This window comes from Echeneis naucrates, chromosome 19, assembly GCF_900963305.1.
Source record: "Echeneis naucrates chromosome 19, fEcheNa1.1, whole genome shotgun sequence".
In the NCBI taxonomy this organism is placed as follows: Eukaryota; Metazoa; Chordata; class Actinopteri; order Carangiformes; family Echeneidae; genus Echeneis; species Echeneis naucrates.
In genome coordinates this window covers 15,296,553-15,312,896 of record NC_042529.1, presented here as the reverse complement: position 1 = coordinate 15,312,896, position 16,344 = coordinate 15,296,553, and the positions used below count along the sequence as shown (strand labels likewise).

The window sequence follows — 16,344 nt, the reverse complement described above, 5'->3', positions numbered from 1 at the left end:
TGAGCTGTATTGTGTGCATTTTATTGGAAAGCAGATTACCATTAAACAAAGACAGTCAAAGACAGGTTTCTAGTCATTAACTGTACAGAAAGGACTAAGGGGAATGTTTCTAATGGTAACAGCCCAGGAATGAATACAGCCTAAATGTGGACCTCTGAAGAGATCTACACCCCAGCACAGTATGAGCATGAGGGCAAGGGGGTAAGGGAATGTGACAACCATGGGGAATAAAAAAAAACTCAATGTCAGTTCTTCTCCCCTCTAGGCTACAGGTGAAGACAAGAAGTCTGAGGCAAATGTTTGAGTGGTCTCCAACCAGTGAGAGGGGACTGCTGCAGAATCTGGGGCAGCTCAGTAGAGCCAGCTGAAGGCACAGCTAGTGTAGCTGACCAGCTCTTCTTGATTGAACCACAGGGAGATCTCCTTGTTGGCACTCTCCACTGAGTCACTGCCATGGATGATGTTCCTGAGGTGGGGGAAAAAAAAAAAAAAAAAAAAAAAAAAAAAAAAACACAACACATCAGAAAATCCAGTCAGAACAAACAAGTTCAGAGTCACTGATGTTTCCAGACAGTGAAGGGCTCAAACAACTACAGGACTCACTTGCTAACGTCAATGCAGAAGTCTCCTCTAATGGTTCCAGGCTTAGACTCGGCAGGGTTGGTCTCACCCAGCATCACCCTGCCTGTCTTCACCACACCCTTGCCTTCCCACACCTGTGGACACAAGACATGACCATGAGGTAAAACCAACAAGCCTTTGTAAGCTTCAGGTGTATGAAAGGAAGCAGCATGTTCCAGATTGCGACTTAAGAGGCACTTTATAATTTTGGACAATGTAATGTCTGTTCTTACCATGGCAACCACTGGACCAGAGCTCATGTATTTGATGAGGGTAGGAAAGAACGGCCTGTCCTTCAGGTCGATGTAGTGCTTCATGAGGAGGTCCTCAGAGGCCTGTGTGTGGAGACACATCAAATCACATCAAATCAAAGCCAGCTCCCAACAGCAACATGTCAGCCAGTGTTTTCATTGAAAAGAAAAGCATCAAGTCCCAACAGCCCACATGTTTACAGAGCAGCTGTAGAGCATGCATCATGGAAGGCATCTTCTGGATCAGTGAACCGAGAGCAATCTCTGACCTGCTACCTGATGATGCACTAATCACATGTCTGGAGCAGATACTGATCTCATTACACAGCTTAGCCTTCAACCAGATGAACAAAAACTGAATCAGAAAAATCCTCAGCAGTATTCATGAATGGAAATCTATACTGACTGAGCTGCAGACCCATGTGCAGTGAATACATCCCATCAGACCGGTCTGATGGGAGAGAAGCTGAAATGAGTCTCATGCTGAACTAATTGTGACCCACAACTGTCGTTTACCTTTTAAAGGTTTCAGCAGAATCAAGTTAACCATCTGGAATCTATGATCACACTGGTCTCAGATCAAATGCAGTCTTCAAAGTAGGGCTGGGCGATACGGAACAAAATTCTAATCACAATATTTCACATCAGTCGCTAAATATATCACGATATAAAACAACTATTTCTGTCAATTTCGGTTCAATTTCAAATAAATAAAATATAATACACTAAAACCTTAATTCTCATTAGTTGGAAGCTTCAAGTGTTACAGAAGAACAAACAAATCAACAACTAAATTCTTTGGTCAATTGCAAAAAAATAAAATAGGAAATCCTACACTACCGAATTCCTTGGACCTTTCTTCTCAACAATGCCCTCGTCTTTTGAGCCTTGGGCTGTGTCTGTTGGGGTGTCTTCTCCGGGGACGCCGTCGTTCAGGTTAACATTTTCTGCCATTTTATGTATTTCGCTCCCACTCCTAACGTACTGGTGGCCAAAACACACGTGTTTACGTTTAAGCCGGCTGCATCACCTACTCTGTGCGTGTCATCCTAGCGTGACGTGGCTGTAACTATTACTGTTGTGTGATTGGCTCGGCACGGCGCTATTCTCATTGTCATTGGCTGTTCGTGTTGTCTGTCAAAACATGGATGGAAAAAAATTCCACAGACTATATAATTTCTATTAAAAGGAAATTTCACGATAATTATTGTTATATCTCGCAGCCCTACTTCAAAGCACTGCCACGAAAAAACTAGGTCCCCTAGAGCGCTACGACCAGCTTCACCCGAAAGTGCTGATTTGAAAATCTCTCCACATTGATAGACCATGTATGACCGGAGACACATTGTTTTAATTTCATAGCACGAAAATATTAATCTGAGAGTAACAGTGCGATGAGTGGGTTCAGCATTTTTTCCTTGTATATTCCTCATTTTACAAAATGGGAAGTGGTTGAACCTGCTGATAATAATAATAATAATATAGTAATAATTAAAATAAAAAAATCACCCCTTTTCCAAATAGGATCTGATGATTTCTGTGCAACCTAGCGGCAATGTGTTACAGTGAAAAAAATAATTATCCGCTCAAATAGATGAAGTTGTGCTGGGGAGGGAGACACACCAAGCACGGGTAAGTTAAACATTTTTGTGGTATATAAGTGCAGAGTCAAAAGTATTCAAAAATGGCCAAATGGGCTCAGAACACTAAGGGTTAAAATATAGCTTGAGACTCTCAGTAAATCACTTCCTCTGAACACTGAGTCAGACACTTCTTGCTACAGTGACACCAGCTGTTCACTTTAGGGTGAAGCTTTACATGAAATGGGTTACCGTGCACATGTGTTGTACAGAAATTCTTACACAATATAGGCTCAAATGAACCACATGGTCTCAGTCTCGCTGTCAAAGATCAGGTGTTAGCGGATCAAGAGACCTGGATCCTCTGTGCTGATTTGTCCAGTCAGGAATAGAAAAAGCATGTTAATCAGCTCACCGGAGGTCTTAACTGTCACTTTGTACACTCACAGGATCCACACCAACTGCACCAGATAAAACGACCATTACGAAAGCATCTCCTTTCAAAACAATCAGTTTACTAACATGGAGCATCTTCATGCCGACGAGCTTGAAGCCTTTCATCTCAAACCTCTTGATGATCTCTCCAATGATGCCCCTCTGCACACCATCGGGCTTGATGGCAATAAAGGTGCGTTCCTTCAACTCAGCCATGACTCTGGAAATAAAAAAAAAATTTACTTAAAGGCCAAAAACAAAATAACCAAAAAGAAATCTGTTGGAAGAGAAAACCTGAGTCACTCACACCAATGATTGGCATTTGGCACAGTCAGCGGTGGGGCCGGCTGCCGAGGGCCCCGACCCCATTGCACAGAGAAATGCATAGACTACACAGTCCCAGGTTAGTGTGGAGCTGAGAGTGTAACATGCACTATACCGCTGGTGCATTAACTGGCCCCTCCCACGCAGTAGATAACTTTATCCCAGCACAGACTTGGCAGAGCGTGCCACCAACACTCAGCTGACACCATTTTAGTTCACTTTTCCTGTCAATCACAGCATTCGTGAAGCAGTCTGAGGATTTCACAGTCCAGACTGAATAGTCTATAAATAACTTAGAAAGTCAACAGTTGAAATAACTGCCTGTTTTTCAACCTGACAAACCTGCCGACAGGTGCCACTGAAAATGAAGATTGTGTGTAAGGGAAACAGACTAAAAAGCCACAAACATAAGAGTTAAGTTTTACACACCTGTGGCTTTAATAGTTCCAATTAAAAACCCAATTAGCCACCTTCCTACTGCTTCTGCAGCAAAGTGGCAGCAAGTGCAGGGGGCTTTTGCTGCAAACCAACAATGTCATTGCCCTGAACCATCCAGTGGGCCTCAAAGGAAGACACGTCATGCATAAGAAAATGCATTTCAAACAAAACCAGCATCAGCCACAAATTGATGTGTTCCTGCTCACATCACCACTGCCTGCAGTAATCCAACATTTACCTCTCACTGCGTCTGCTCAGTTTCTCTTAACCGCACTCCGCAATTAAAATAAACGTGCACATGGAAAACCGCAGCCTCCTGAAAGGAAACCCAGACGGAGTGCTGTCAGCTCACTGACGGTAATGGCGTTCGGGCTTGGGGCGGCTGTAGCCAATGGCCGGAGTCCAGGTTGGACATACACACAGACTGTCTACTTGGCGATCGTCATTGACAGAAAACGCTTCATAGTTAGAAAGTCGTCGGCTGAGCGCAGGAGAGGCCAGGGCATCCTGGGAAGTATCGGGCCAGGCCCGGGCCTTCACCGGCAGCCACATGGTCTTTTGTTCCTGGCGCTGCGGAGGGCGGAAAAAAAAAGCTCCTTCCAATAGAAGGCGTCAGGACGGCGACGGCGGCCCGGAAAACCACACGCACATCAGCTCCGTGAGACAAAAACGCCCGCTGGGTCCGAACACTGGCGGGAATCCACACCGACAAGCTCAAGCATACCGGCGGCAACACCCGAGTCACTTTGAAACTCGTGGCAAAACCGAATAACGCGTACGATGAAACGGCAGTGACGATTTAACTTCAAACCAATTCCCTCTGAACACCAGCGGACAGAAGAGGAGGAGATAAAGCAGGGCCCGGCTCCTTTACCTTTCTCCGGCCGCGATGTCGAACCACTACTGCTCCAGCAAACGTGGAAGAAGAGTTATGGAGCGTCCGTAGTTGAGTTTTATACGTGAGGGCGGGGACTGGCCGACGGCGAGTCAGCAGGGACATAAATGAGAGCGTTTTGGACAAGTGATATTGCTACAGCCGATGCTCAGATGCGGACGGAGAGACTCAAACCAACACTTACGTATTTATTATAGACCGTTTTCTTTATCATTATTTTCCATCTTATTTCATTTGTGCTTTAAAAAAATCGTTTGATATTCAACGGGTCTGGTTATATAGAGTCAAACTCGATTGGTGTAATTTGGGTCTCTCTCTCTCTCTCTCTCTCTCTCTCTCTCTCTCTCTTTTTATTACAACGAATTGCTGTAATGAAATAAGTTATTTACAGATGTATGCACAGTGCATATATATATATATATATATATATATATATATATATTAACTTAGATGAATATTCTTACAGAATGTGTATCACTTTGATTCCTACATTATCACTGCACACATGGGGCATAAATCTGGGCTCACCAACTCAATTTCTTTGTAGATAAGCTCAGATATCCATAAATTGTATCCTTTCACCCTCAAGAAACTTAACCTGCAGGTTGTGTTTACCTGTTACAAATAAGGCTTTGCCTCAAGAAGCATTGTAGTATAAAAAAAAGAAAAAAAAGAAAGGGCATCAGCATAAATGAAAGGGCCAGAAATCTGAAAAGCTCTGAGGGGCTTTCTCAGCTTCAAACCATGGCTAGACTAAAAGAAGAATGGTTTACATCGACTAATGCATGCACACGTGAACATTTTACAGAATCCCACATCTTCAGGCTAGTGACAAGAGGAATTAGAGCTGAAAATCTGCAGATTATGGCTTTTATGGCATGAGCTATACTTTAGATACTAGTGATAAAGTCACTGGGCATTGCATAACATTAATGGAAATAATCCTAATACAGATAATACTCCTAATGCTTCTCTATGGCCTCAATACAGATATTGAGGCCATAGAGAAGAATATTTCTTATTTAAAGCAGCAGGTTCACTTCCTCACTCACTGGACCCGGTGTAGATTAATGACATTAATGATGTGTTTCACCTGCATCCCATTAACCTTTCCCTCCTGTGTGTATATAGCCCGTGCTCCCCTGTGTGTCATTCCCAGGCTGTTTTCTCTCTTAGAGCAGCGGCCAGTGTTATTGCCATTAAGTATTCCTGTGTCTGCCCAGTTTGTTATTTGATTATGAGTCTCTGCCTGTTGGTTTTGTGCCTTTGCCTAAGAACCTGAGACAACTGACCTCTGTCTCTTCCTTTCTGCACGAATCAGCAATAATAGATATGGGAGCAGACGCTAATCTCATGGAATTCCACCTAGCCCAGAGTCTAGGTGCCACAAAAGAACCATTGACCACGCTACTGCACTTAATGGCAGGCTCACGGCTACCGTAACCAGACCTCCCTCATCGGGCTCAGTTTCCCCGACAGCCATGCAGATTTGCTCCAGTTCCACTTATACGACTCAGACAGGCTCACTATGATCCTGGCGCTCCCTTGGCTCACATGACATAATCCACATCTCAACTGGACCGCCCGTCAGATACTGGACTGGAAGAAAGACTTCCATCAAACCTGTTTAGAAAAACAGGAATGAAAAGAAAGAAGTAGAAGCACTGAACCCTCCAGGAAAACAGAAGCAAGAGACTGACCTGACCGGTATCCCTGAATGCTACAACGATCTCAGAAGTGTTTAGCAAGAGCAGAGCAGGTTCACTACCTCCCCATTGCGACTATGACAGTGCTATTGATCTCCTTCCAGGTGCACCCATCCCTAAGGATCAGTTGTACTCACTGTCTGCAACCGAAAAAAAGGCGATGGAGGACTACATAAATGACTCTCTGATGGGAGGCCACATCTGACTATAGTCCTCCCCAGTCGGGGCAGGATTCTTTTTTGTTGAAAAGAAAGACAAGTCCCTGAAACCATGTATTGACTATCCCCACTTAATAACATCACCATAAAGAACCGTTACCCCCTCCCTCTAATCTCACCAGTTTTTGACATCCTCAAAGGGGCTAAAGTGTTTACTAAGTTAGACCTGCAGAATATTTACCATATGGTGCACATCTGGGAATACGATGAATGAAAAATTTCATTGTGAATTTCATTGTTCTGACACACACAAAAACTCAAAGGTGAAATTCCATCAAAACGTGTAGTTTATAGCTGTTTCACAGATGCCTGAATATATTCTTATTCAGGATTTAAAGGGAAAGAGAATCTCTGTCACACAAAGATGTGTGTGACAGAGAGTATATAATACTCAAAATTATTATGTACAAGTAGACTGGTACTTTTGCTCTCATCTGCTGGCCTTTTGCTTTTCCTGTTTCTTTTCCTTTCATTTTCTTTCCATATCTTCCTTCTTGTCCTTTGCTGTTCCTCTTTCTCCTCCACTATTTCCTCTCCTGTTCTCTTCTTTCCATCATCTTTTGCTTCTACTACTGTGTTTTCCTTCCTGTTTCCACTTGTTCTCTCTCCTCTCCAGTCATCCACGTCTGCCTTCCTGCTCCCTCAGCAGTGGATGCTCCCAGGAAAAAAATAGAGTTAATCCTTTTGGACTAATCCCCTATGTTCTACTCCCAGTCCTATTTTTACCAGGGTTTAAAACTAGGATTAGCCCATCTCGCTCTCTCTTGCTCTCTCTCACTCTCTCTCACTCACTCCCTTCCTTTAAATGTGCTCTTTGGCAGGATGCAACTATCTACTGTCTGCAGCAGCCCACAAGCTCTTTATCCAGGTGCATGTGTGTTTTAGCAGTGTTGTACTGTTGTTGCTGTCTTACCAGTAGGCACCCTGCAGTGAATGAGCATGGCACACTAAGAATGTCGCACAACTGGCATTGTGTCAATGTTTTTGTAATGCGATCTTTGCACAGACTGCGGGACACATGATTGTCCACAGAATATATGGAGCACAACGTGGTTTGCGCTCTAATGGACTGTAATACAAGGTCATTATTTTGCTTTTAGTTGCAGCTTTCCCAGCCTGTTGAGGCATATTGCACAGAATGGAGATTTATCTCCAGAAAAACTTCTCACAGGCTTCAAATTGCCTCTATGAGCAGCCAAATGAGTTTTCATGTCTCATATGGTAAGGTTATTTTTTGTGGCAAAAAGCCAATGTTCTTCCTGAAAATGAGTGCGTGGATGAGGTTGCACACATCCATGAGTGTACTTGACTGCAGTACCAAAACACACATTGTCACACACCTGCCATCCTTATCAGCCACCCCACAACTTGAGGTGCAGAGTTACCCCAAAATTCTCTTTGTTGGAATTCTGCTGGATTAACTTTTTTGAAGGGTGTAGATCTTGAAAGTCAAGAGAGAATGATGACACAGCCAAGAATCATCACATCAATAAAACAAGCGCTGGGTCTCTATTTCATGCTTGCAGTGAACCCATGTGGCCACACTCAATTGGTTCTGCCTGTTAGTACATGTACAGATCTCATTGATTTAAAAGGGAAAGACCCCCCCCATGAAAAACAGCTTTATGATTTCTCACATTAAATGGGCCAACCATTTACGCTTTTGCGAAGTGTTGATATCCATTAGGGGATACATTTGCGGTTTTAAGAACCAAAAACTATCTCAGTGTGGTATTACTTATCCTCGCTCCAGCAGAAAATTGGTCATTAGCATATCAGAGGACAGCCTCTGAAACTTTTCAAAATAGTGGTCTGTTTTCTAAGAGAATGAATAGAAAGATTTCAGGTAACAATTTAGAGAAATCAAATCCTCTGAGGATGGATGGTGGGTCTGGGCAGGAAAAGCTTCAGGCGTGGATCAAGTCGGTGACTGTCTTGCTATGACATCACAAAGTTGCAGTCCTGGCAGCTGGTTTCAAGGCCCAGTTTCTAAATACAGACTGTGAGCATTTCTCTGTGGACTGAGAACTATAGAACAATATAGAACCTCGACCTGATTTATGATCAGAAAAGGCATAAACATCATAATATCATATTAAATGAGTTGTTTAAAGAAAGCTGAATCATCTCTTTCTGTGGATGCTCTCTGAAAAAAAAAAAAGGCGTTAGAGTTTTTGTTGCACACTATTTCTCATCTCCATCACACACTCATTACTCATGAACATCTAGCTCCTAGTTAACTCCTAAGCAAAAAACAGGAAGCTGTTGAGCTATTGGAACGCTTACGAACTATATTACTTTTCGTACACCTGCACTCATGAGTCAAAGCTTCAACCTGGTGCTCCTGGAGATGCAAAGCTATAAATACTAGATAAATAATTTATTCTGTGTGTGTGTGTGTGTGTGTGTGTGTGTGTGTGTGTGTGTGTGTATGTGTGTTTGATGTCGCCCTCGAGTAGAACATCTGATTTTCAGAGTGCATTTTCAGAACGAGAAGCTCTGAATTTTAAAGTATTTCAGTATCTACACAGTAGATGCAATCACGCACGTCCAAAACTGCACAGTGTAGCTCTTGCTTTAAGGCCACACTAAAAAGATGGATATATCGACGAATGCTTTATTCATCCCCCTGGAGAAATTGCTGCTTGCATGTGTGAGCAGATTAGATTTTTTTGTCCAGGACATGAGCCACTGCCTTTGGCTGGTGCTATACACCACCCCCCATCTTGGTTTCACCATGTGGGGTCCAATTGGCTTCCAGTTACTTGTTTTGGCCAAGTGCCAATTAATAACTAGGAATTAATAATGGAAACAGAAAGGCATTGTGGGGGAATAACAAGAGCAGCACTAAGAAGGGCAGGATTAAAGGGCATACTAGACTGTTATAGGAGGAATATGATGCAATGGACAATGTAGTAGTGGTAGTTAACTAACTCCAGATCACGGTAGTAATGCAACAGTGTAGGCTGCTGTAAAACACTGTAGTGTAGAGGTCTCCAACTCCGGTCCTTGAGAGCTACTGTCCTGCAAGGAGTCACTCATTAAAATGAGTGGCTCCTTATCAGCCCTCAGCAGAGCTTGATGATGAGTTTATCATTTGAATCAGGTGTGTGTTGGAGCAGGAACATCTAAAACATGCAGGAAGAGTAGCTCTCCTCCGGAATTGGAGACCTCTGCTGTAGTGGGAGTTTTGGAGACTGAGGTTAGACTGGGGTACCATTTCCTTTTTTCACAAAAGCTTCTTCTATGTCCAATAAGACGCTGTTCAGGTCACTTAAAGATAGGGATAAAAACTATGAAATGAGTTGCACTGATGGTCCAGAGAGAGTGAAATACACCATCTTTTAGCATTTTGTATTACCTAGACATGCTCTCTTGGGGGCATTCTGGGGCACATTGGGACATTGTTATGTTGTACCTGCTTCTAGAACAAGTGCGACTCCAATTCTTTTATCCCCTCCGTAATAAGACTTTTAAATGCATAATCATATTTATTTAAACATGTATTCACTTATTGTGTATATGCGTATTTGCATATTCTCTACCTCATATACAACATTAACATTTTGGCTCCATAGTGTGTGCTTGTGTACTGTTTGTATTTGTATAGTCTGTGCAAGCTGTTCTTAACTAATTGCCCCTGGTGGGATTAACAAAGTTGGCTTGAAAAATCTTTAGCGTCACTATTATTATTTTTTTTTTAATACTTTCCTTTATTATCAAATAACCAGCTAAATTAATGACATTCCCATCAGCCTCAGATGTTTGCATTTAGCCTACTCAACATGGCTGTAGACACCAAAGACTTATTCATATTTAACAAAGGACTAATTGACCCCTGCTCTAATGAAACCTGTTCAATATTATTGCATAATGAAGCAGTTACCATATCATTGGGAGTCGGTGATAACACACAACCGCCACTTGCACTTTGACTGCCTATACGATCAGGATGATGTCTCTCAAGGATTATGGGACCATTTTCATATAATCCTAGAATTAACTCCAGACGGAAAGAAATATCATTTGTGCGTCAGTAGTTGTGAATCTTTTTTTTTTTTTTTATCAAACTGCATCAGGCAGATGTGATTCATACATATGGAGATGGTCAGTGAAAAGGAGGGGCTGTATATAAACAGTTTAATCATATATAATAGCATCTAAGTGCAGATTGTACTATCAGTCAGGACAATAGCCCCACCCACCCTCCGTCTCCATCATCAAAACTATAAATGAGAGGATTTCTTCTGAAATCCCCTCACAAACTTGTGTTTGTCATTTCACTAAATGGTTTCTGTATTTGAAAAATTTCGTTCATGTTATATGAGGCGCTGTTTCACTCTTTCACACCAAGGGCCTGAACACAGAGCCCTCTTTGAGAGATTATATCCCAGGATCCCAGATGATAGTAGAATTAAAGAAAAAGATCATTATTCCCCTCTTTTGTCTGGACGCTTGAAGAACATCCTCAAGGACCTTTGAGGGTCCCTGGCTCCACTTTGGGAACCATTAGGGTTAATTGATGTTTAATTGATCCGTAATTAATATCTTTGCATCACAATTGTGGTGAATTTCTTAAATCAGATCTCATTTACAGATTTCACATAGTAAATATGACTCATTGGGTTGTGACTGCAGGAATGGCCTTCAGTTATGCCTATTGTCAGTCTAACACACTAAAATGTTTTTCAATGAAATCTGTCTTTAATTAAGCTACATGGAGACATAATACCATAGATAAAGTTAGTCACTAGATTCCACAGGTTGGGGAAATAAATGAGTATCCTATGCCATTACATTTTACTGAACAAATTAAAAAATTTGTAACCACTCCTCACTATCTCCAGTAAAGGCCACTTCACGTGCCCTTTGGAGCCAAAACACATGAGGGGAGTTTTTATGTGTATATTCATTCATCCATCCATCGCAGGGCCAACACATGGAGACCGACAGGCATTCACACTCAGGCTGGCAACCAAACCCACAGCCTTGTTATTGTGGGGCAACAGCATTAACCACTATGTGGTTACCCAGTGTCAAGTGGTCCATCTAGTATCTATATTGCTCGTTCATGCAGGGCTGCACATATATATATATATATATATATATATATATATATATATGCATACATACATACACATACATATATATATATATATATATATATATGTATGTGTGTGTGTGTGTGTGTGTGTGATAAGATAGAGTTTAGGCTTAATATGGATAATGCGGTGCCGGCACTGTGGCATTACAAGAGAGGTTTCTGGGTTGAAATCTGTGTGTGGGTTCCTTGTTTTCATGTTCTTCCCACCATCCAGAAACATGCATGACAGGTTGCTTGATCTCTCTGAATTATTGTACCATACATATGATATGTATGGTATGATATGATAATCAAATCCAGTGTATTAATCAGGACTGGCCTGGACTAAACTCTGGTTATAGAACGCTCGGTCTCCCTCAATCAAACTGGAGAACTGAAATACCAGTTCTGCTAGTTACAGTATATCGTCCGCCTGGTCATTGCTCAGAGTCTCTACAGAGTTCAGAGTTTTTATCAGTATTTGTACTAGTATTAGCACAGATAAAAATCATTACAGTGGGTGATTTCAATATTCAATATAATCACCATAGAAGATGAGTGAGTGAGTGATTCACACTGCAATGACCAGTACTGAGGTATATCAACTCAAAGAAATCAGACTGTGCTTTATTTCAAATCATCCGCCACAGGGGGGCAGTGTGGCAGTACAACACACAGCCCCTAAGCCAGACTCCTTCACCTCCTTGTCAGGGAAAAAAAGCCCTACCAGTGAGTATCTTTCAGCACATTCACTGGCTTGTGTTATGCTAATGAATTGTTGCAGCGACAGATCCACCCTGAAATGATTTTTTGTCGCACTTCCTTTGAAAGTGAATTGGCATTCAGAGAGGCTGCAGCCCAAGCGTTGTGGGGCCGGGATGATAGCTTTCCTCTGCCTGCTTCTGATCTGCTGTTGCAGGTGGATTTCTGGCAACAGTTCCAGATAGCATGAATAAAAAAATATCCTTTTCCTCCTCCCATTCACATCTCACATGCTTACCTTGGGTAATTTTCAGCGATGTACCAAACATAGCCATGTGTTGGGAGGAAGAAGAAAATGACAGATGAGCTCCATAAGGAGGCACAAATTGAGAGCTCAGCCTCACTGTTTTAGCTTCACAGATGTATTTATTGTTGCAGCTTTGTCCTTGACAAATTTTTTCAGGCAAAGATTATTGACGATGTAGGAGCATATGTATGTGTTCTGGATATTGGAGGACATCTGAATGAGGGACTGGACAGAGCTCTCTGGGCTAAGAATTCAGGTGTCCCTCAGGACAAAGATTGTCTGATCAAAATGATGTGAAAGTCTAAAGCTGGAAAGAGAAATAAAATAACCATAAAGTGATTAAAAACAGTAGGAAAAACATGGAAAATTACCATAAAGGCACAAAAAATAACCATAAAGAGGTACTAAAGGATAAGAAAGGCAATAAAATGATTACAAAGAGACAAAAAAACAAAACCAAAAAACAAACAACAACCCCAGCGAGACACAAAAGAAATATAAAGAGATTCAAGATGACTGCAAAGAGACACAAAATGGCCTCACAGAAAAAAGAAAATGACTTAAGAGAGAAGCAAAACAGCATCAAAACAATTTACAATAACTAAGATATAAAAGGATGAAGGGGAGATGTAATATGGCTACAGAGACACACAAAAATTATGACAAAGGGTGTAATTTTGTCTTCAGTAGGAGGACTCTGTAGGAGGTTGAGGGGCTTTTGCAGCGCTGCCCCCAGGGGGCCTATTCCCTCATGATCAACCTAATTATGATGGCTTCAGGTGGTTCAGTTGGGTTTTTGGCTACAGCTGAAATGCCGTTACAGTAACAGTGGGGGGATATTAGCTCTGGTGGTGTTGGGTGGGGGAAGTTCAGGATAAATGATTCCAGTGTCTTAGTTTGGGGTGTCAAATTTCCTGGCAACATCTTTGAAACGTTGTTGCGAGACATTCAACAATGCTCTAACCCACTGCTCCACCACCCTACACCACCCTGCTTGCTGCCCCTTTCGCAGGTATCAATGAAACTAATACTGTGGAGTCATTTACAGCCAGCCCTCCATCACTCTGCTGCTCCACAGAGCCAGATTGGGTAAAGGTGGAGCAGTAGTTTATTTTCTTCTGCCCCATTTGTGTCAGTCCGCCTAAGTGCAGTTATTTTTCTGTCCCATCTGACTGATGTGTGGCGTGGCAGTTGAAAATCGATGCTCTGCTATTAGCAACAATGCCTCTTCCCATCCAGAATACCCACTTCTTAGTTTAGTCTTTGAACATTCAAACACTCAAACTTATTGTAACTTCTATGATCATCTGTCCAAAACTGGGGCTGAAAGTGAGGCTAATGCCTTCTGTGTACATTCCATCTAATGACAATCAGGCAGTTGTAAAAAGAAGTCATATTGTGTTGAAGTCAATATGAAATAGTCCTGTTTCTTGCTTAACACTTTACTGAGCATATTCCTAATAAAGTTATAATCTCAGTCTCTATTTTCAAATCTTCAATACAACTTGATGCTCCAAATGATGGTCCCATTCAGAAGAAAAAAAAGGCCATAAAGCAGAGAATGCATTAGGGTGTGGCTACTGCGTCTGTAACCTGTCTGACAATCAGGTTTCCCCCTCGGTCCTCTTCATTTCCACCATCTCCACCAAATAGTTTTGTTTTTTGTTTTTCAATTTTAAACATCCCATTGCCCAAGTTAAGAACTTGATGCTTCAAAGCTTTTGCTCTTTTGAATGTGATATTTTAATAATATAGTGGTTGATTATCGTCAAACTTGGCGTAAACTCCCATAAGGAAAAACTGATTAGAACTGGATGTAGAAAAGGTGAAAGGTCAAGGTCACTCTAACCTCAGCACGCATGTTTTTCGGCCATGTGCCCTAAATGACGGTAGAAATAAATAAATTTCATCAACTTAACATCAACATCAACTTAAAGCTGCTTTGCTTGACCAACAAAATCAGAGTGTAAATAAAGACAGTGAATCTAGTGTCGTGTGTGGTGCATCGATCTTTAAACCTTTATAAAATTTAAATTGTAGATTATATACAGAAATTCACACCCACGCAGTTCTCATGGTGGATGAAAATTTGTGTACCACGCTGGAAACATGTTTATTTGTGGATATTTTAACACAGCTGTGTATGGGTTTGGAATCGCTCTTTGAGCCAGCATCAAGTGGCTATTAGAGCTACGGAAGGTCTCGCCACTTCATTTTTTAGCCCTGACCTTGAGGTTTGATTTTCCACTGCAGTCCTGCAGGACATATGGACTCTTCTCATCAGATCTGATTTTTTTCCCCACATTAACTTTCCATCTCCTGAAGCTTTCATTATTTCTCTGCTTCAAGATAAGTAACAGCACTTCGCTGGTAGTTGGAGATTACAAGTCATTACAGTCTATGGCTGCTACATGGCTATTATATGACTACAGTCTGAGTGGCAGATTCTCTGCTCTTCATTTTGCATGTCAGTTGTGTGGGTGTGTAACCAGAGGAATCTATTTGGCAGTATGTGATTGACCGCCCAGAAAGCAGTGGGCCATTCCAGCATGCTGTAAACCTTTATTGTCTTGGATCATATCAGCTTTGTATCTGATCGTAGAGTGAAGAATACAATTGTGATGATAAAACCTTTGGGAAAATCTGTGTCTTTTCTAATAAGTGAGCTCTGCACAAGCAGCGCTGGTAGCATCTCATGCAGGGCTGTGTGCTGTGTTTATACCTGTAATCATAAACCCTAAATGGCTGTGAAGACTTTATGTAAATTACACATGCTGCATACTGTTTCACAGTTGTGCATATGCCGCAGCACACTAATACATCCTCTCTATGCAAGTACCAACTATAACCCTACAATTTGTCAAGGACAACAGTTTTCACCAATGTGTCTCTACTACACAAACTCTGCCTTTGTCTTCATTAGGTGGCCCTGACAAGCTCCTACCATGCCTCAAAGTGGGCTATTACCAGCTCCCAGAACACCACGGGGCTCCATGCTGGGCACAAACAGCTAAATCCAGTTTAGCAGCTCTCCGGGCTAGAGGCCACAACAACCCGCAAGAGTTTAGTACAGTAGATGGTAAGATGAAGTTGTTAAGTTGTCTCATAAATGCCGTTTATATGTACCTATCCACACATCAGCTACTCCCTTTCCCCTTGTAACCACTTAAGATGTTCTCTGGCAGCGGTAATGTACAGAGGCTGGCCAATTTGGTAGCTGTCTTGTCAGGAAGAAAGAAAGAAGAGGGAGGAGGTTTCTGTATAGAAAGTTTTTTTCAGTGTGAAAGGACAAAAGCCACAGGAAGCAAGTCATTTTCGTTGTGAGTCACTGACAGAGCTGTGTATATGTATAGCAAATTTAAACAAATCTGAAGTGCAGCATTAACTAAGTTGTTTTCAATACTCATGCGAACACAATTCAGCACAACTTTGATTTGTGGATCCTGTCCAAAATCTCATTTTACAAACAAGCAGTGGTTCACTAATGATTTACAGTTAGAGTGAAAACACGCAGAAAACTAAGAGGTAAGTGGCATAAAAATAAGACAACTACAAAACACTGTCTGACATTAAAGCAAAGTTAAAAAGGACACTGTGATGGTGTTGTATGAAATTTTAAAATTTTCATAATTGACCTTTTGTGGTTTTACCCATAATGTGAGAAACACTGGAGAAGCCCTTTCACAACCTGTTCTTCATCAGCACTCTCATTTTCAGGTTAATGTTTTCCTGCTCTAACGTACACTATTACCAGCGCTGGAAGATATTGGATTATTGCAGGGGA

General features: G+C 41.7%; 1 protein-coding gene across 2 annotated transcripts; it reads right to left on the bottom strand.

Moving 5' to 3' along the window:
* Positions 1 to 4,621, bottom strand: nme2a (NME/NM23 nucleoside diphosphate kinase 2a). Of its 2 annotated transcripts, XM_029527292.1 has the most exons (5): positions 4,524 to 4,621; positions 2,975 to 3,107; positions 855 to 956; positions 604 to 716; positions 1 to 466 (listed from the first exon to the last, which is right to left on the bottom strand). In XM_029527292.1, exons 2-5 carry the CDS (start codon positions 3,101 to 3,103, stop codon positions 352 to 354), a joined length of 459 nt encoding a protein of 152 aa, XP_029383152.1. In that variant the 5' UTR covers positions 3,104 to 3,107; positions 4,524 to 4,621; the 3' UTR covers positions 1 to 351. The 2 variants fall into 2 exon arrangements, with proteins under 2 accessions (XP_029383152.1, XP_029383153.1); XM_029527293.1 differs by lacking the exon at positions 2,975 to 3,107 and having other exon boundaries at positions 4,524 to 4,570.
* Between the last annotated feature and the right edge of the window lie 11,723 nt (positions 4,622 to 16,344).